The sequence below is a fragment of the Agelaius phoeniceus genome, chromosome 9 (assembly GCF_051311805.1).
Source record: "Agelaius phoeniceus isolate bAgePho1 chromosome 9, bAgePho1.hap1, whole genome shotgun sequence".
Lineage (NCBI taxonomy): Eukaryota > Metazoa > Chordata > Aves > Passeriformes > Icteridae > Agelaius > Agelaius phoeniceus.
Window position 1 is genome coordinate 23,831,454 of NC_135273.1, and position 21,769 is coordinate 23,853,222.

At 42.1% G+C, this 21,769-nt stretch overlaps 1 protein-coding gene across 7 annotated transcripts in view; it reads left to right on the forward strand.

Annotated features, from left to right (window-relative positions):
- ZMIZ1 (zinc finger MIZ-type containing 1) overlaps window positions 1-21,769 on the forward strand; it is a 339,116-nt gene that overhangs the window by 177,306 nt on the left and 140,041 nt on the right. For all 7 annotated transcript variants that reach the window (XM_077183273.1, XM_077183272.1, XM_077183278.1 and 4 more), the window contains one exon: window positions 5,190-5,299. In XM_077183273.1, the coding sequence (XP_077039388.1) occupies window positions 5,240-5,299 (60 nt within the window). In that variant the 5' untranslated portion in view covers window positions 5,190-5,239. The remainder of the gene's footprint in view (window positions 1-5,189; window positions 5,300-21,769) is intronic.

Consider the following 21,769-nt stretch of genomic DNA (forward strand, 5'->3'; position numbering starts at 1 on the left):
GGTGCGTTCTGATAGTACAAGAAACAACTTCTTACAATATGTTTAATGGCAAGGAAAATGTCAAGTGGAACTAGATGGTTTTTTGTCTCCGGACCGACAAATTTTACCACCAGGACAGGACGCTATGAGAAATAATGATTCTTTAATCCATCCCTAGAGGTGACAGGCTCCCGGGAGCTGCGGCGCTGGTTCTGACCCGGCTCATCGGGGGTCCATGCTTCAGGCGACGGAACGCGACTGTTCCGCCTCGTGTCCTCCGCAGGACCACTGCCCCGAGCCCCCGTCCCCCCGCGGGCTATCCCGGTTTCCCCCTGGTCCCCCCCGGGCTGTCCTTGGTCCCCCCCGGCTGTCCTGGTTCCTCCTGGTCCCCCTCGGGCTCTCCCTATCCGTCCCCCCCCGGGCTGTCCCTGTCCCCCCCGGTCTGTCCCTGTCCCCCCCCGGTCTGTCCCGGTCCCGCGGCGGGCTGTGGCGCGGCCCGGCGGCGCCCCCTGGCGGGTCGCGGCGGTACCTGCCCTCGCCCGGCCCCGGCCCCGCTCCGCCGCAGCCGCTGCCGCCCTCGCTCCCGCCTGGTTTGTTGCTTCATCGAAGTCACTTGGTAGATACAGATTGCCTGCCCTCTCGTAGGACCCTCAGCATGCCGGAGACTTGAAGGAAATTATTAGTTTTTAGCTGATTGAATAAACAGCATTAACCAACTTGTGTGCTGTGGCGGCAGGGGGCAGGGATGGTTAGAGCTGCTGTGCTGAATCCTTGCTTAAGGAACTGATCTTCATTTTCCCTTCTCACCTACTGTTAAAATTTCTTAACCGATAAAGGTGTTTCCTGTGTCTTTTAATTTATGGCCTTCTTGCCTTGGTCCAAAGTGCCTCCAGATTAGGTCTTGTCTGGTGCAGCCCCCTCAGGGTGGCTGGTCCCCCATGGAAATGGAGACCTGGGTGTGAGCTGGCCTTGAGTGCCGCTCACAGCAGCCTCCCCTGCTGCCTGAGAAGGGCTGCCTTTCCCCCTCTGCCCCCGGAATGGATTTCTGGTGGAAAGATGATTTGCTAAAAGCTTGGTTTCTGGAGGAATGGTGCCCTGTTGCTGGGGCAGGGGGTGGGTGGCAGTGCTTGGGGCTGGGCAGCAGCTGATGTTCCAGTGAGCACCGCACCAGCTCCATGTCTGCCCAACAGTGAGGGTGGGCAGCCTGGGGGAACAAGAGCAGAAGGCACCATGTGAAGTCTCTCTAGACTCAGGGGGAAGGCTGGGCCTGTTCCAGTGATGGCTCAGGTCTCCCTTGGCCGCAGGGGAGCAGATTTCCCTGGTCCATTGGCCCCACGGGGGCAGAGTTCTCACTGTGGATGGCAGTTCTGGCCATGAGGAGAGCTCAGCCCAGAGCAGAATCCACACTAACTTTCCAAACGCTGAAGGGTTTTAGACATGTTTGAACAAGTGGTGAAATGTTTGGCTTAATTTTTTCCCCCCTCTCTAGGGGACTGTTCAGGCTGCCTTAGGAACTGGTGGGGGCTATGTTTTATGAAATTGTTTTCTTAATTGTGTTGCTTGGAAGTTCCATTTCTGATTTAATAATTGCAATCTACTAACCTGAACTGTCACCCAATACAGAGTGTAGTAGAATCTCGTGAAATTCTCTTTCATGAACCCAGTCCAAAATTTCATTTGCTTTTCATTGTGGAAGAGGGTTTTGTAGTAATGGTTTAAAAGATTCAGTATGTTTAGGGTTAAAAAAAAAGGCTAACAGGTCGATACATCTGTTCCTTTAAAAAAACGCATTCTCCATTTTTGAGACATCATAAATATGTAGATGAGGCCTCTTTAATTACTGCCTAGGGCTATAAACTCTCAGTGCTAGAGGGAGGGAAAAATGAAGAATAATTCACCTTTTTTTTTTTTTTAAGAGAGGGAGACTGGGTCTTTACCTCAGAAAAGAAAGAAGAATGGGGCTTTTAATTGTTGAATTACCAGAAGGTGCTGGGAACACTTCTTTTTTTGTTTATCCTTTTGGATGGGGTTAGCATGTAAAGCAGTAGTGTACAACCTTTCTGGCGAATGTGTGCACCAAACAGAGGGGATTTGTTACAAAGCACCAGGAAAAATTCCCTTCTCTATCCTCCTCTGCCAGTACCCTTAATCCTGATCAGCAACATCCCCTGCTGCCTCTTGAGCTGCTCGCAGGCCCGGATCTCAGCGTGCTGTCTAATGCAGGGACACCGCAGGCCAGCCAGGGACCCTGCAAAGTCGTTTTCACTTGTGACCTGATGAGTGCACAGCACTTAACCGAATAGAAGTCTGTTCTTATTCAGCCCTGACGGCCTTTCTGTATCTTAAGTACTGTTATTTTCGACTAAGGTGATCTTGCTGCTACTTTTAAAATAGGATGAGATAGACAGAAAGGGTGTTTTTTTAAATTTCAGGACGTGGATGTGGGGAACGAGGCCAGAGTACAGCAATACCCATGTAGTAGGTATAGTTACTGGAAATTTAATTCTGCTGTTATTTTTCTTCCAGCCAAAATGGTCTGGTGTCAAAATGCTTATTCTGCTGTGGTGAAATTTCTGATCTCTATGATAATTTTCACTTCCCATGTTTAATCTTTTAATTCTTGCTGAGGCCCATGAAAGAGTAATTTCCAGATAATAATGGTTTCCCACTAATAAGCTCTGCATTTTTTATAGCAGAAATTACTTAGAGCCAGTATGCTCACTGAAAAAAATTACTCTATTTGATGCTCTTATGATGTGTCTGAGAGCAAGATAAAGATGAGTCTTGCAGCGGTGAGGCAGGGCATTTCAAATACAAAGCCTTGTGTCATTGTGTGTGATGGGGCTCCATGTGTACAATTCTGGCTGTTTGGTTCATGCAACAAATGTTTGCTGTGCAGGGGAGTTAGTGGGCTGAGGGCCTTCTCTTGACCAGGAGAGAATAAATGAGATTGGGCTGTGAAAGTAGCACCCTGTCAGCTGGAAGGGCTGGTGGATGATCGTCCCTCTCTGCTGGGAGGGAGAAGAGGCAGAGGGAGCCTGGAAGGGCAAAGGCTCAGCCACAGAGCTCATGTCATGAGAACAAGTGGAATTGAGCATGGAAGTGAAAATTCTTCTAGCCCACTAGGGGAATGGTGAGAGTTAAAGAGTACTTTTCTATGAGAGCCATTGGATTTTTAAACCAGAACTATTTTGGTGACTGACATTGATCAGATTATTACAGAATTGGTGTTCCCTGTCTCTGTAGGAGAGTAGGGGATTGCACTCCCAGTCCTGCCTCCAAGGGCCTCGTTGGGCTTTGAGAAGAAGCCCCATTGCCATGTGGGAGAAATGGCAATTTGGACAAGTATACTACAGTAAGCTGTGGCTCAGGTAGCTGATACCATGATAGCAACCTCTGATTTAGTTTATGGTTAACTGTAAGGCAGTGAACTGGAGTGGCATTATATGTGTACACATGAAATTGTCTAATTCAAAAATGTCATGACTTTCTTGAAAAAAAAAAAGGTGCCTCAGTTTGCCTGTCTTCAAATTTTTCAACAAACGTCTATGTGCTATATGTATTTGTTTTCAGTGTGCCCTTCTCCATCTGTGCTGATGTTCAATTAAGATGCAGATAATGTGTCCTGGCTTGTAAGATGGATCACTGGTGAAGTACTGTCATGTCTAGGCTAGCTTATCTCTTGATAAATACCTCTGCTGTCCACTGAGAGATTAAACTTGATGACTGCTGAGGTCTGTCTGGGGGTCCTACAGGCAGATAAGACTGTGTAACTGGCTTTTAATAAAGTACATCAATTTACATTTGCTAGAGGACCTTTGGATAGCACGTGCTATTGAGAAGGCAGTGGCATAATCAGAAGATAATACTTGCATACTTGGCTCTTCTGTTCCATAAGTATTATAATTTATTGACAGGAATGCTTTATTGAGCCCTCTTGTGTCTAGAGCTTGGAGGTGGGGAGCTTGAGCTGCTGTTCTAAGACCTCATTTAGTTGTCTAGCAGGAAAGATTTCTTCCCCTGAGTCTAATCCAGCAGGAGCCATCAAAGAACATTATCAGCTAGGTACAGAAATCTCTGGTGGTTTGGGTGTGAGGGATGCCTGCAGATCTGTGGTCTGGGGTCTGTCTCATTGTGAGAGCTGTGTAATCAAGGTTCCCACCACAGGGAACAATCTTCCTCTCAAGGGGGTTGAGTATGGACAGTGCTGGAATTGTTTAACTGAAGAGATGTTGAGTTGTGCACCAGAAGTGGTGAACAGTCATCTTCTCTAACCAGACAAGTATCTGAAAAATTTGCTCTCTCTTATGTGTGTGGAGGGAGCGGAAAACAGTTTTGTCATGAACAGTGCTCCAAATAACAAACGACTCAGTGCCACTGAAGAGGTTCATGAGGCAGAGGTTTCTGTGCAAGACTGGGACCTTGCTTGTGCTACTGTAAAGTTTGTTGTAAATAGTTTGGTGGTGGCATTTGGGTATATACTTCTGTGCCCACTCATTGTTCATGAACTCCAAACACTAGTCTGAGCCTTAATTTTTATTTTCTAAGTTTTCTTTAATGTTAGAGGAAGGTTTAATTTGCCTTAAATCACGCTCATTGTTAAGAGATGGACCTAAAGACCACAGGCCGTGTTTTTCCAGAAGCAACAAGTAGTTTGTTCAGCTGTAGATACTTGAATGAACACAATTTTTCTAGAAGGCAGGAACTGTGCATCCCTTTGCTCTGAAGATTAGGCCTATTCCATAGATTTATTCTAGGTTGTACATCTGGACATTTGTCATTCTTCAAGTCTGGGCTGTGTTGTGGATCCCAGTCCTTCCTGTCCCATCATCTTTGCCATTTCAAGGGCTCATTAAATAGATTTGCTAGTTGGAGGAGGGTCCAAAATGTACCTGTTGCTTTTATTTTCAGTCCAGAAATCCATATTCTTCAGGACACACATTTTATACTATTTTTGGCCATGTAATACTCTGCTGTATCTGATTTATTTAATATTTATGGGAGGTATTTTCTCTTAGAGGAAGATTAGGAAGAATCCCCATGCCCTTGTCCTTGCAAAAGCCAGGCTGTCATTGTTACTGGGATTATTATTATTATTTTATCTCACAGTGTGCTCAGGGATGTCTTGCAAGCAGCTCTGTTGAATTGTTCAGGTGGTGGAAGCGTATGGACCGTGTTCAGTGATCTTTATTGTCCTTTTTGTCTTCCAGATCGAGGGATTTTAATGGCTTTCAGGTAGAAGAAAGTGGAGACAATCAAAATGAATTCTATGGACAGGCACATACAGCAGACCAATGACCGGCTGCAGTGCATAAAACAGGTGAGTGAAGGTGGAGGTCATTGCTGCTGAGTGAGGGCTGGGTGTGGTGTGCCACGTGTTGCATATTACAGTGTCCTGTTGCTTAACGAGTGTCCTTGCCCTTCAGAGGGAAGCAATGGGACACACTAAGCTCATTGAAGAGAGTATCTGCTGTGAGAGCTGGTGTATTAACCTCAAAAGCCAAACTTTCCTGTACACCTTTCTAAGAACTCTTTAGCCTGGAGATGCAACAAATCTGTCTCAGCTGGAAGCAGAGTGGTGCTTGTCCTGCCAGCTCAGCCCTGGAGGGTCACAGTGGGCAGCTGTCATTCCAGTGCTCTGAGCACAGTAATCCACAGTTCCAATGGGCCAGTTTTGATTTTAATCCAGTAGCTGACCTGAGACCTGCACTGCCTGGAGACTCAGAACTTGGATGGTTGGCATGCCTCCAAGTGCTCACAGTGCTGCTTAATCAGTTTGCATGGAGATTGCAAAAACTTCTGATTGCGAGGTAAAATTTTCAGAAGCATCTGTTTGTGAAGATGAAGGGCTCTTCACATGCCACTGCCTTTCAGTGAATTATGTCTCATTTACAGATTTCCCCACTGTAACTGTGCTTGCAAATGCTTTTATAACTGAGCAATGGCAAGGAGGCAGAGACTGTCTTTCCCTGTTTTACCCTTCTCAGTGAACTTTTCTCTCTAGGGTTGCAGGCAGTGTGTATTCTCCTCTCATGTATGTTCTTATGCACATGCAACAATCCTAACAGAGTTTTCATAGCAATGGTCCTTTTAGAGGAGGTGAGCAAGAGAATGGTTTGTCATGTTAATATTTCCTGTATTTATCTCTAAATCCATGCATGCATGCAGCAAACAGGCGCATAAAAAAAATGCAAGTTGCACACAGATATTTTCAAGATCCCATCTGGATCCAGGAAATGAACTGCAGAGTTCATCTCTTCAGACTGGTTGAAATTTTCTGAATTACACTGGAAAAAGACAAACTTGTTATTCCATGAAATAATGTTCCCAAATAATTTTTCACTGTTGTATGGGCAGTTTGTTTGTCAGATCAGGTCACAGCAGAGTCCTGCTGCTTTAGTTTTTTTATTTGTGTTAGCTAAGTTAAAAACCTGCCTGCCTACTTGTGCCCTAGGACATATGCATATTGCTTCTTGAAGCAGCACAGCATTTCTCTGTTCATAGATTTGTGTTGTAGACACAAGCACCCTAAATCAAAGGAACTGATAAAAGATAAGTGTGGGGGTGGTACTGGATGAGTAGCTCTGGATTTTTAAATTTATTTCTTTAAGGACAACTTCCTCAAGAGAAGTAAGCAAGGAGAAGTGCTGATGTCTCTGTGGTGAGCAGCAATAGGACACAGGAAAATGCAGTGACACTGTGTCAGGGGAAGTTCAGCCTGGGCATTAGGAAAACGCTCTTCACTGAGAGGATGGTCACTCACTGGAGCAGGCTACCTATGGAGGTGGTCACAGCACCAAGCCTGTCAGAGTTCAAGGAACATCCAGATGATGCCCTTAGTCACATGATTTAATTTTAGGTAGTCCTCTAAGGAGCAGGAAGTTGGCCGCCTTATTGCTTAGAAGTCCATTACAATTTGATATATTCTTTGATTCTATAAGAATATGTTTATCTTCTCAGTTTCATCAATCTTCCATCATAATATTATTATAGCTTTTCCTAGATATTAGTGGAAGTTTACATTTTCTAGAATGTGTTGTAATGCAGGAAATGTGGGGTTTACAGGAGATGCTTTGGGTGACACAGAAAAAGATTACAGTTCACACCTAAACCAGATGATAATGATTTTTCTCTCCAAATTTCCTTTATAAGAGAGAGTTTCAGAATGAATCAAACAAAGCTAGTTCATAGGTCAAGGAGCAGAAATAGGAATCTTTTCCTGCAGAATTGCTGGTGGTAATCCATCCTCACTCTGTGGTGTCTCTCTTTCATCACTCTGCAGTGAAAGTTAATGCATCTAATGGCCCTTCAGAGGCCTGAGGAAAATATGAATTTGAGGATTTCATCCCAGTTTCTTATGAACAACTATCTGGTTCAAAAAAAACATGCCCTTGACTGGTACAAATTGGTGTCCTTTTTGGCCATCCTAGCCCATAGGATGAAGAATGAAGGTTAAATTGCAGAACAATTTAACCTTCTAGCTGTAAGAACAGACCTTTACATCAAGTGGAGACAAATGGAGGATGCTGCTCAGCTCCTTTTTCTAGAGCTGTCAGTTTCTGTACATAATTTATATTATTTTAATTAGATAAGAGAATATCAAATTACACTTCTTAAAGTTTTAAAGAGATAATTTTGCCTATGTAATGGGTACTCTGTCAGTTAAACCACTAACTTCATTTATACTTAGTGCTGTTTTGCATATGCAGCTTGGATATTTCTTCAGTGATGAAGGCCAGGGGGAAGGGAGGAAGGTCAGGCTGCCCATAATTTGTGTAGCACTCTCTGTTTTCTTTGATCCAGGAGGAAAGCTTGGGGTTTTCTGGTAGACCAGGAGCATGCTTGTGTCAGAGGTCAAAGGATGCCTGTAAAGGAGCTATCCTGCTTGGGAATGCTTGTGAATTCATGGTTCCCCCCTTCTGTTTATGCTCAAAAAAAGAGAGGGAGAAAACTTTTGTTTTCAACTCGTGACAGACTGTAGTTAATTAAGACAGTGGCTGAACAATGAAAATATGTCTCAGAAAGCTTTTTTTTGTGTGAGTGGCACTACTTGTAGTTTTGTTGGAGAGGAATGACTGGTTTGTTTTTTTTAAAGAATTTGTTTTGTTGATGAAAGTAGCATCAAAACTGCTGTTTGCTTTTTCATAGTTTGAGAATCTTGTGCTGTTATCTTTGCTGTAGTGGAGAAAGGCAGTTAGTTTCTGTCTCTTTTTGGAAGACACTCAACTCTCTGTCACAGGGTCATAAATTTCCATCTTGAGGACATTACCTTATTCTTTGAGACAGGCCATTAGCTGGCTAATACTAGAAAGAGTCATTTCCAGTTCACCCATTGAGAGCTGGACCGCACACTGCCCTATGCATGTTGAGTTTAGGAGCAAAGCACTACCTTGCATGGCTATAAAAATTATCTTCACCTATTCTGGGGATTAACTGCAGGGGCAGACAAAAGTGTGTCTGCCTTTTCTTCTGGTCTTTCCCTGTTCCCAGACTGTGAACAAACAGTGCTGCTGTTCCCCTGAGCACACATGTGCTTTTGGGGTGGTTAACACAGCAGCGGTGTGGAAGGTGCACTGCAGCAGGGGGAGGAAAGCCACCCTTCCTTGGCGCCCAGCATCTGCAAGTTTTATAACTCTGCTGGCAGCCAGTGGCTCCTGCAGCCAGACTGAGAGCTGTCTGCAGCCCTCCTTGCCCCTCACTCCAGCCCCTGAGAAATGCTATAAATGGTAATCCATGTGCCTCTTTAACTAGATCAGGTTTCAGCACAGGGTCAGGACAGGCTTCTTTCTTCCCAGCTCTGTGACTTGTGAGACACCCACAATATCCTTGCTGACTTCTGTTCCAGGATCAAGGTTGTGTTTTACCTTCATCTTTTTTAGTGCTTTAAAGCTACAAACCCAAAACTTGTATATGATCAGCTAGTTAGGAAATGAAGTGTGTGTTAAGAAGTGTTTCAGAATAGATGAAAGGGCAAACTGAAGAGGTGGCTGTGTATTTATGCTTAAAAAAACCCAGACTTCTGTGGAAGGCTGGAACAGCTTGTGTGGTCTCTTTGTAGCTGATTCCCTTAGTATTTGTAAGTGTGTGTGCTTTAAAATCAAACATAGCTTTTTTGATGTACAGTGGAGAAAGCCAAAGTAACAGGCTTTCCTTAACACGTGCAATTAGTTTGTCATGACACAGGAGACTCTTCAGGGTACGCTGGAGGAAGCTGGATGTTCAGGCTTTTTTCTTAAAGTCTTTGTCCATACAAACAAAACCACAAAATTACTTTTGTGCAGAGCAAAGGTCTGATGGCCCCTGAGAATTCCCTGCCATATTTGAGGCTGCAGTAATACTCTGTTTTTCTGCTCATGGCTCAGGTGGCTCTGGCACAATGTCCGTGAAGGTGTGGGGCAGCAGGAGCTGGTTCAGGCAGGCATGGAGCTGAATTTGAGTGCTGCCTTGCTGCCCAGGCACAGCCTTCTCAAGGAGCCAGCTTGCCTCCTGCTGCGTAGAAAATCCCAGTCAAGAATTGACTGGGTTTCTTAAAGCATTCTTCAGAGCAGTCCAGAGGTGTGGCTTTAACCAGATGCTGCCCATTGCATTTGTTAGGTGATAGAAGCAAATGCCAGGGGGAATCAGTGGGTTGGGTAGCATCTCTCTACTCTTACTCTAATGGGTCTACTTGAAAAACTTGGAGCTATTATGAATCTAGGGACTTCTACCTTTTGTGTCTCTGTTTGCTGTCAGTCAGTTTTGTAAGGTTTCTGTATGTTTCTTCTGAAATTCTTGCAAAGAAGTAGATGAAAAAACCCCTTTCTATATTGAAATTACAAGGAAGCCGCCCCTTTCAGAAAGGGTGTGTGATATCTTCCCACTGTGCTGAGTACAGTTGTTAGGCTTTGTTCTAAAGCTGTGCTGAAATGTTAGTAACAGGTTAAGGAGAAGTGTGAACAGGCTCTCTGGTGTCACAAGTATTAGATCATGGTGGGAACAGAGAAGGCTGGTTCTGCTGCTTGTGTCATGGTACATCAGGGCACACTGAGCTGTATCATCAAATGGTGCAGGATCACCACGCAATTGGAGACACACGTCACACAGCTGATTTCCAGAAACCCATTAGCATTTCTCCCCTCTTTCCTTCCAGAAGGCTTGCTGAATTGCTGCCTAGCAATGCTTTTTAGTGCCGACCCAGCCATTCAGAGAGATATGCTAAAAGTTGTAATTGCTGTGTGTTTGTGTTGATATTTTCTTGCTCAGATTGGAAACAAGCAAGCCCATTTCTTTCATCACTCAGCAGCTAGGTTTTTGGTAGCTTGCAATTCAGAGGAAAAAGACTTCTTTGTATGTTTACATAACTGTTTTTAAGCGCTGAAGTGTTTGAACTAATTCTTCTGCTCTTCAGTGTTGTTGTTGCAAACTCATGTAAATGCTAAGCAGTCCTAAACGTGTCATTTTTAGTGTATTTTGGACTGGTTACCAAGGACTGGTATGAAATTACAGCTGAAAGGATTTTAATAAAAGGAAAAATGCTTCCCATTTCTTTTCATTTGCCTGTGCTTAAAAAACTGCCCATAGTAGTTTAATAAAAATTTCATTCTTGAAGAACTTTGAAAATTAAAACTATTCTTATGAAGAGTGCATTTATGTAGAATATACTTTTTTTTTCTATATAAGTGTTACAGGGGTTTTAGCAGCTAAATGTGAAATAACAAGGCTAAAGGGGAAAAAGACCTTTTCCTTAATAAGACATTTGATGGGGCTCAAGTGTTACAGTTTGTTGGTTGAATGGTCCGTCAGTGTTGTGTTAGTAGCTACATTTTTGGGTATCTATCTTTCTGAGGCCTATAGCCACAAGTTCTTTGTCTGTATTTCTGCTCAGTCTGTTGGGATATTCCTCTGCTAGACTAAAGTATGTTTAGGAAAAACTGACAGCAGACCAGCTTTCCTGGCTCCTCTAGTCCATTTAGAGACTTGTCAGTCAACATTCCTGCTCATTAGATCCTGCATCCTGGTAAGGAAGCTGCAAGGGAAGGAGCAAAGAGGCAATGTGCTAAAAGCATTTCTGGTGGGGAGGGGGAAGAGAGCACCTTCTTGTTTGCAGTATTTGGCTGGTTTGTTTATCTGACAGGGTTCCAGTGGGTGGAATATAACCCATCATGTGAGGTGGATTGGTAAAATTGTGCAGCTTCCCTTTGCCCATTCCCAGTTCTGCTGCTTTACTGCAGCACCTGTCCTTGAGGGCTGGGGTGTTATTACTCTTAATATTAGTTGTGTTAGTATCCTCAGGATTTCCATTTCAAAATGGAAAATCCACATTTTAAACTCAGTCAGAAAACCTCCAGAACCCGTAGGATTTGGGATAGTTTTATCCTTTCCTGTGCAGCAAATTAATCTGGCCTGTGGTTTAAAATTTTTTGGATAAATAAGGAAGAATATTTGAAAATTCTAGGGATCTGTAAGTGGAGTCCATGATGCCACCTTGGTGTCAGATGAGCATAGGAAGTCCTTTTTGTCAGCAGCTGGGTCAAGCTCTGCAGTGAAAGTGTGACACAGATGGTGACATCTCTGACTTGTGTCCTGCCGTTTCTGGATCTTCCTTCCAACATATGTACTTGCTACTTGAGCTGCTCCTGTTGTGTGCAACAGCAAATCCATAGAGCTGTGGCTTAGAGTTTGCACATAAGTTTTTTACCATTTGTAAAAGTAGGTGTTTTCAAATGAGTCATAGTGGCCAAAGTGCTGTTAATAACAAGACCCTTCAGCTGTGCAGGCCTCTGCCATCATCTCCTGAAGGAAAAGTCTTTTCACTGGTGTCTTTTCACTCCTTCTTTCCTTTCATTCCTTCACTCCTCTGTGCAGTAACAAATTGTACGTGGGCAGGTCACACAGCAGGTGCTGTGGGCAGTTTTGTAATTGAAAAACTGTCTGGGGAAGCATTTTTCCTTTTGATTTGCAAATATCTCAGTAATGCCTTACTGGCTGGTAGGACCTGTGAGAAGAGGTCATGAGAATTTTACATCTTCCACTGTGGTAGCAGTTTGTGTAGTCATCATTTTAAGTAGTCACCTTGAGATTTTATCTCTGCATAGATTAAGAGATTAAAATAATAAAGATTAGATCAGTTGATTAAAAGTGCTATAAAAAGCTCTGTAAGTAAGTAAATTACTCAAATGAGTAAAAAAAAATTAATTGCAAAACAAAGTATGTCCAACAAATGTGCTGCTGTTCAACAGGATATACTGAAGACTAGTAGATATTTTTCAAAATCAGTGAATTTATTAATCTGAAATTTAGAAAATTAATAAATATAGCTATTTTAATTAATTTTAAAAATTTAATTCAGTACATATATCAGAGGAATTGGTGCCTTTTTTTCCCCCTTGCCATCAACTCATTTTATACTTTTAGGTGGTGTTACTTCTTTTTAAAGAAGGCACTATTGACAATAATTTTCCAGTAAAGGGGTGATGTAATACTTCTTTAATGTCCTTGAAACACCTTGGTAAGGTAAGAACTGCATGAAAGAAAACCACTGACCCAAACTTTTCATGAGGTGATACATACCTAAAGTTGTGAAATGGTTTACAGCACAGAAGTATTTATGTAGACACCCCACTTTGCTGAGTCCTTCACCTAATCTTCTGCTAAAACACATTATGAAAGTAGATGTTCTTACCTTACAGCAGGTAAGCAAGTCTAGAACAAATAAGCCTATTTTTATCAATAAAAGCCATTACCAATTTATGTAACTATTATTGTAATCATGAAACATTATTCTAATAGTGCAGTGGTATTCTAAGAGAAAGACTATGGGCACTGCTTGGAGAAAATTAACTCCTTGATATGTTGAGATATTTAGGACTGAAACTACTGACTGAAAGTCACGAGGGCATTTGAGAAGAAACTCCTGTATCCTTGCAATGCCTGCTGGAGTGAAGTGGAATGCCTGCTAAGGCTGAAGAAGCCTGAGGATTGTTGCTGTAGTCACACAGAGACATCTCATGCTGGCATGGTGTAATAGGGAGATACTAATGGAAAATGGGTTGTTTCACTTGCCAAGAAGAGCAAGTGAACTGGTTAGGCAAACTGATTTCATAATTCTGTTGAGCTGTAATTACAAATCTAAAGAGAGACTGGAGCCTTGCATGACTGAGCATGGCCTTGGAGAAAGAGCAAACAGTTGTACCTTTGTCTTTTGACTTTTATCCCATAAAATCAGTTTGGGAATGCTTAAGGAAAAATACTTCTGACCCCTCTGATTATGTGGAATCTTTGCAAACCATAGTGTTTCCACTGCTCTCAGCTGACATCATAGCAGTATCTTGGGGGTAAGGAAGGTGCAAAGCCTGCACCAGCAATCAGGAGATGAACATGAAGACACACTGCCATTAGTCTGCCCCATTTCCATCTTCAGCCAGATCTGATCACAGCCTTTAGGGGCCCCCAAGTCACAGTTTCCTCATGAGCAGGGGAGGGTGGGTGGAACAGTAGGTTGTGACTAAAGGAGTTTAATTTGCCGCATGTTCCCTTAATTAACATAAAGTTTTATCGAAGTATATCATAAACACAGTGCAGTCACAAAGACAATGTTGCAGTTCTGATCAGCAGAGTTAAGGAATGATTCTTGTTTCAGCTCTTCTGGCTTCTATGTATAGTTCTTGAGGATCAGATGTTAAATCCATTCCTTACACTTCTGTAAAACTAATGGACAAGCCAAGGTTGCAGTATCTTTCCTTTGCTCCAGCACATGCATCTAGATGTGCAATCATCCTCACAAAACTCATGGCACAGGAGATCCAGGCAGCAGAACAGGGCTGCTCAATTACCAGGCATTCACCTTTTCTGCAATCAGTACTGAATTATACACACACTTTATACTAAAAGTGTATGAGAGAAGCATCAATTAAAATCTGCATTAATATAGATTTTGTTTCCTTACAGTTCATAACTGAATAGCTTGGGATTTTTTCAGTTCAGCGATGCTCATATTTTTATTTCTTCTTTTTCTCATTTGTTTAGCATGTGATCTTGCACAGTATTTTCTTGATGTTAAAACATCTGACAGAGGTGCTGGTCATTGCTCACTATTTGTTTAGTTTTGAAAAAGAAGCTGCAATGGACAAAGGGGGCAAAGGTGACTCTGTTTGTTTGGTTTTTCATAAGTAGGAATGGCTAACATGGTCTTAATCTCTCTCTATTAGTATATCTAGTGCCTCTCAAAATGTGAGCCTAATAAAATATTTATAAAGCCTCCGATGGAATGAGCCATGTAAGTGCAAGATAATTCTATTAATTAGGGATCTCTCAATCTCACAAACACAAAATTGGGAGGGGGGATTATCTGAATGCAAAGTGCACAGCTTGAGCCTTTTAATTTTTTGCTAAATAAAACAGTCTTTGATATTGAAAAGGACTGTAGAGAATTGAACTATCTATACCCATATCCAGATAAACAAAAATCACACTCCCAAAAGACAGTGAAGAGCTCAGTGCTCCCCTCTAGCCTCATGAAAAAGACCATTTGTTTTGAATATTGATTGCAGATGAGTTTTTAATTTACTGAGTACGGCTGCTTGTGGATAGGGCAAGGTGTGCATAATCACTGTTGACAGTAAAAAAATAAAGATGGAGAAACCACCTATTTCAGGTCATGTCATTTTTTACATTTAAAGTGTGTTCTTGGGTAGTGTTGTCCTGTATTTCCATACCTGAGCTTTCTGGCAGCCAGTGGTGGATGGGGATCTGAAGCAGAGACCTTTGCATAGGAGGGGAGACAGGCTCATGGGTTGGGCTCATTCACAGAGCTTGCTCAGGGTTTGGAGTAATAAAGGCTCCATGAATGTATTAAAGCAAATGGCTCTTGCTGATTTGCAGGTCTTATGGCGCTGAATGAGCCATCAAATTCAGGTCTGGTAGCAGTGTACCTGTGCACTGAGTAACAGAGAGACCAGCTCTGTCTCCCTGTGGTTATGCTCTGTCAAGGGTGTCTGACCAGGAATCCTATTTACAGTCCTAAGAGAGGTGATTAGTTGTCCTCTGGGAGCTGAACACCCTTTGCCCCACGAGCAGGAGCACAGTAGTTCTGCTCCCAGTTGTTTCAGTTGATGGGCATGTAACCTCTGCCTGTTCTTTCTGCCCTTCCTCTTCCAGGTCCCATTCTTCCCTACTCCTCTATTTGCCCCTCTTCAGCACATAAGTGCATTTTCATTACACATGACTGCAGACATGTCGGGATGAGCATTAAGATGGACAAAAAATAGTCTGAATTGCCTGGCAGAATCTGCCAAAGCACCTGGCCACCAAATCCCAGCTCAAGGGTCAGAGTGAGATACACCATACTCTTTTCTAACACCAGAGTTAGAAAAGTACTGATGGAGTCAGCTCCATCACCACAAGTGAAGCAGGTCAGCTCCTTCACCACACGTTATCAATCAGTTTAGCTCCAAAGGAATTATAGGTTCTGCATTTATAATTTTGAGTATACTTACTTTTATATATCAATTTTGATAGCTGTGTTTACAGTTTTGTTATTAAACTAATAGAATTACAACCATATGAGATTTTCATTTCCATTGTTGTCAAGAAAGGCTTGAAAATCTGCATGCTTGCAGCTGAAAATAGCAAGCAGGTCATGTGAACTTGAGAGTTTCACAGGCATTTCAAATGTATACAAAATTTATGTCATGCAGAGTATCTGGCCTCATAGTTTGGAAGAGATAGGGCTGGGTTTTATGTAGCTTGAAATTCTGGACCTTTTGGAAAGTTTTGAGAGCATACAGATGAACCTGTTGTCTAAACTTAGCTGGATTACCTCAAGAATAAATATGTACAATATCAGAACACTAAAAATCCATGCTTCCTTTTGGAACTTTTCTTTGTATGCATTATGTTTATGTAGAAAAATGAGGAATATTAATAACAAAATATTTATCTGGCTTGAAATAATTGAAAGTATTTTTTTTTAAAGGAGGGTGTTGTGAGGCAGGAGAAGTGTTTATGCTGTGAACTTAACTGTGTCATCCTCTTACATTGATGATACAGCTCCACCTTTGGGAGAAGTTCCACCATGCATTTAATCCAAAGCTGCTGCTGAGAGCAGAGTCCTGGTACCTTCCCAGCCCTACCTTTTGTTTGCTGCCATGTTCTTTGAGTCAGGTCTAATGATTGTGTGGTCACATAGGGGATCTCACTGTGAGTGGTGACTGAAAGTCTGCATTTGGGAGGTTAGATGACAGTCAGAACAGCAAGTGTGTTCTGAGGCACTGAAAGTGCTGGGAAGTTCATGTTTGGGCAAGGAAGCTCACAGAGACAACCTGCCATAAGACTAAGCATCACCAACAACATGTGCCCTAGGATTTAGGTCAGCTTCAGACTAGTGTTGGTGTGGAAAAATGCCATGCTGTAACATGTGCCCATTCCCATGGGCTCCTGAAGGGCCTCCCCTGCAGTGGCTCACACTGCTGCTGTCTCCCCTGCTAGTGCTAAGGTTCAAGGACCTGCCTTGCCTGCCATCCTGGAGGGCCAGGGCAGCTCAGATGGTTAGAGCAGAATGGGGCTAATTTACCATGCAGGCAGGCCTGTGTCCTCCTGTGCTGTGCAGGGGAGAAGCAGGAGAAGGCAGAGGGGGGCAGGAGCCTTCTAGGGCTGGCAGCCCCCAGTGCCTGTGGAACAGCAGCCCAGGCTTTCTGTCCTGCAGGAGAACAGCTGCCTCCTGGATTCACTCTCCCCAGCTGATGGACCAGAATGTTTGCCAAGCATACAGCCTTGCCACATGGTGTGTAGGAAAGGGTTAATTTCAGAGCAAAGAAAAGGCTACCTACATCTCTCTGTGCTCTCTTTTTCTGTGCACTGAAAAGCTCCCTGTGTTGCCAGTGTTTTGTGTCGCTGATGTAAAATTCCCAGACTCGTTGATTAGTGAAGCTAGACAGTAGACAGGGTCCAAGTGGCTAACCATGTGAGAAATTCAGTGACTGTAGGCTACTGTTAATTAACCTAGAATCTACAACATGGCATAATGTCTGTGTGATAAGTTATATTATCTTCAGCAGTTCAATTAAATCAAGGAGTGAGACACAGAGCAGACGTAACTCGGCAAAACAAACACACAACTTGAGTCAGCCTTCATAATTTGCTGCGACATCACGTAAATAAATGCAATAACTTGTTTAGCATAGTTAAGCAGTTTGCTGCTCAAAAACTTACTGCATGACATCTCATTTTGAATAGGTTAAATTGAGGCAAATTAGGTCTCTGTGTTCAGTCTGATGTATTCCACAGAAAAGAGTGAAAAAACCCTCCACTAGATATGTCATTTGTAAATTGAACTTCAACATTTTTTTTCTATAGCAGCAGAGAGGAACATATGGATTTCATGTTTAAATGATTCATTTTCCATACCGTTGCTATCACGTTCACATTTCTTGATGTGAGATAATATTAAACCTCTGTAAGTGTTCTTAATTTTGACTGATATTCTTGCATTGCTTACTAGACTGTTCTGTCTAAGGTGCACAAGTGTAGAAAAGTTTATATTTAGAGAGGATAAGGCCATCATCATTGCCATGTTTTAATGTGGGTAATTGGCTTCAGTCTCCAAAATCATAGTGAATCTTGGGTGGCAGGAAGTGGTTTTCATCCACTTTTCACCCACCAACCCAGAGAGTACTCAATTTCCTTTAGTATCCTTCTAAATAAGGTCTTAATTATATATACTTTTTTAACTCAAAAGGGAATTTAACTCATATGTGGAATGAAGCTTATATTTTTGTGCCCATTGCAGAGTTTTTATTGTATATCAAGACTTTCTGATCACTGTTTGATTGCAAGGGAGTAACAATTTCAATGGGTGGCTGTATTTTGAAACATTGGGACCAAAAATTGCCACATGTCAGCTGTTGTATGTAACTCTCAACACTGTCATTGATGACAGAGCAGTAAACCATGGAGTGGGCACACACACAGTTGCAGTGGAATCTGTGAACTTGGGTCCTACTGGACCTGCATCCTCTGCCAGTATGTCCACACAAATTTACAAAGGTGGTCTGTTCTTTAGGTAAATAGAGTGTTTTAAGCCAGAGGTGATCATGAGCAGCAGTAGATGTTCCCATCTTCCCTGGAATCCAGCTCAAGTGTCAGCAGTCCTCAGAAAAGGACTTTGCTGGTACAGTTCACTCTTCTTTGGAGATAGTAAAATGGATAGCAAAGTCTTCTGCTGTTCTCTTTATTCCCCTACACCAGACTGTTAATTGAGTAGCTACAAAGAGCAAGAGATCCCTTCCAAGATCAAATATGACTCTGAGACTCAGACTCTCTCTTCAGAGCATCACCTGGTGATCCCCACAATAATGATATGCTCACATGCATCAAGTATTTCTGTGATTTCTGTTCTATTCAGGCTAAGAGAATATTAGATTAGAGGTGTTATAAATGATTAGACTGAAAATCTTCGAAGTTTTTTCAATTATAGAAATTGTCATGTTTTGCTAATAGTCTTCTGAAAAGCAAATTATACTGAAAGCAATCTGGTAAATAACTGTTTCATTCAGTTCATTGGCTTTGTTCATTTTTGCTTCAGATTTTATTCATACAAATCCTCTCCACTTGCTGAAAACATCATTGCTTGCAAGCATGGTGCTGTTAGGTGGCCCTTCACTAGCAGCTTTGAAGATAGATACACCAAGATGTGTTTTACCCAGATCTGGTTCATTGTCATGTTTGTCTAAACCAGCTCCTAATGAGGTGGATTTTTTTCCCCTTGTTTACAAGAAGCACAGTTTCAGACAAGACTCTTCAGACATATGCCTTGCTTCTTCAAAATGCTGCCAATAATTTCAGTTGAAGAGGATAGAGCCATGCATGTAAAATGCTTCACAACAAAGCTGATGGATGGATCTGGCATAAGCTTTGTTTTGTACTTCTGTTCTTGGATTGAGAACTGAGAATATCTCTTTATTTCCTGCTTGATGAGTATGGTAGATGTAAAATTCTTCTCAGGCAGGCTTTTTGTTGTGAGGATGTGAATGACACTGGAGCTTTTTGCTCCACATACAGTGTTTAAGTTGTCAATAAATAAAAATCACAGCAGGCATTTGGAATGTTTTCTTATGTAACTGAGGGAAGGAATTGCACCTGCCTTCATGCTTTGGTTCATGCTGAATGTTCTGTTTGTTTTCCACAAAAGTAGCCTTAGCCTTTGAATGTGTAAAAGAAAAACTGGAGGAGAACCTGAATTTAAAATTATTTAGAAAGTCAGAAAGCTGTGAGAAATATGTCCCAGACAGAATTCTGTGCAACATTGCAAGAAATGTCCTCGAGACCAGCTTTTATCTCATCCTGTAAACTACTCAAATAGAGGCAGGACCCCTGGTATTCTGACTTTTTCCTGTGTTTTGTTTGGAGATTTTAGTCTGTGATGGAACTAACAGAATTGCTGATCCTGCCCAGTGAGTTTCTCCCCAAATTTCAGTGAGGCAGTTGCATTTAGCAAGTCAGGATTTCAGTATCCCCTCTGGATTTAAGTGGGTTCTGATAGTGTCCCTCAGGGGTGAGTCCTGATGCAGTGAAATAACTTGCTGGAGGGTTACAGAATAAAAAGTTAAAACCAAGTCATTGAGGTCACCCCTACCTTGGTGCAGGCAAGTAGAAGGAGCCTTTTCTGCCATAGCAATTGCAAGTTTAACACATGTTGAAACTTTAATCTAGGAAAAAAAAATACTGCTTTTCAGTGGTGTTCTAATAAGTACAAATTACCCTTATGGGGTGCTACACTGAAAATAAAGCATGTGCATAAGGGTGTGCCCTGCTTTTTATCTGCTAGCCTATATCTAAAAAAATTGTTCTCATTCAGGTATAGTGTGTTTCTCAGTGGTGAAATTTCACTGTAAGCTTTAGCAGAAGATGTGTGTAGCTGGCAAGCAGCAGCAACACTGGTGAGAATAAATATCATGTAGCTCTTACTTGGGCTTTTGATTAGTGGCTCTCAATTCATTTCGTTTCCCACAAGGAGAGAAGAGTTACTAAGAACTATTTCACATACAAAATTGCATAGATTTCAGTGAATTTTTCTTTATGTTGTTTCTGTGGTTTTGGTTTGGTTTATTTTTTCCCTTCTGAGAGATCTGTGACCTAAGTCCTATCAGTACAGTAGGCATTCAGTATTTTGTTCATCAGCTCATGTGCCTCTCTTGCCTTCTGGAAATAGTGTATTTGATATTAGCAGAGCTTACACATGCTGTTGTATGGAGGTTTCAAGCAACTTCTGTTTCCCCTGCAGATCAAAGTGGTCTGTGGAAGGAGCTGTATTCACAGAGAGATTTGGTGTCAGGCAGTCACTTCTCTGGTGGTTTAAGTGAAGAGTTCAAAAAAGAATCCTTTTCCCTTTTACTTGGAAGATTCATAACCCAAACTACTGGCTCTGTTCATGGGATTTTTTTTTTTTGCATGAAGCCTTACAATATGGCTTCTTACATGTACTCACTTGGATTCTTGCCTTTCATCTGTATACACATTCATTTGACTCCTCCACCAATAATTATATGATCAGCCAGAGATTAATTCTGAAATGGAGCCTAGGTAAAGCTCTCACTGGTTGGTAATGTGAGCTGTATCTGTGTTGGTAGAGCAGAGGTAGAAACCCACTTTGCACAATGCCTGTCTGCTTTTTCAAATTCTGCTATGGTTTTAAAAATCCATGCCCTGCATGTCAGTCACCCCTTGTTAAAACAAGGCCTCTGACCAAGAGCATCCATTGAATAAGAATTATCTAATGTAACGTGGTCCAAAAGCTCACAGACTGGGAACTCCTGAAAACCTGCCATGGGAGGAATTTTTTTTCCCTTCATTTGTCGTGAAGTTAATATATGCAGCTACTCAGGCATGAGGGGATGAAGGGAGAAAAAATAGGTTGTGAACATTATAGTTGATCCAGATGCTTAGAAATGAGCAGTCATGTTTTCCCAAATTATGCAACTGATTTAAAAGTAATGATATATTTTAAAAATTATGCCCCTGAGATTTGTGCCTCCCACATAAAACACTCATATCATTTTCATATTTTTCTCAGCAATTCCAAGAATTATAAAACCACTTCCTAAAAAAACCCAACAATTCCTAAATGCTCTCTTTTCTTCTTGTTTCTGGAGTTTTCACTGATACATCTACCATCACCAGAACTGGAGAATTTCGTAACAATATTACTGTTGTAAATTAAATTCCTTCTTTTCTGTGCCATCCCTCTCCTCCAGCTAAAATTTTGGAATACTTTGGCCATGTAGACAGTGAGGGATGACAGTGTGAACAATAGTATTAGGTAAGTTTATTAAGTGCCTCTAAAATCAGGACTTCCTGTTGTTCAGTAAAAAGGCAGAAATTAATGTGATAGTCAAGAAAAAAAAAAAATCCATTGTCCATGCAAATTTCAAAACAAAATGAGATTTTTTTTTTCCCCCTTTCAAAATCCTACCACCCTCTTCAGGAGAGGTAGGGTTCCCCTCTGAAATGTCTGCATGCCTTCTGTGCATGTGGAAGCATCTTCAGTTAAGAAATAACCCTCAGTTTTTCATGATCCTGAAGCTGATCACCCTAATTGCTCATGATGATGTCTCGAGCAGCAGAAGCCAAGGTTCCTGGAAGGGATTGGTATAGAGAGTGGGCTTCTCCCTGGCACTGGCATTTCTGAGTCTGTCACATTTGCCTCATTGACCAGCAGCAAAGATGGAAATCTTGATTATTGGAAGGTGCTGTGCTGGTATGTCCCAACAGTGGGGCATAAACACACTTCAATGGCATTGAACCTGAGACTAAAAGT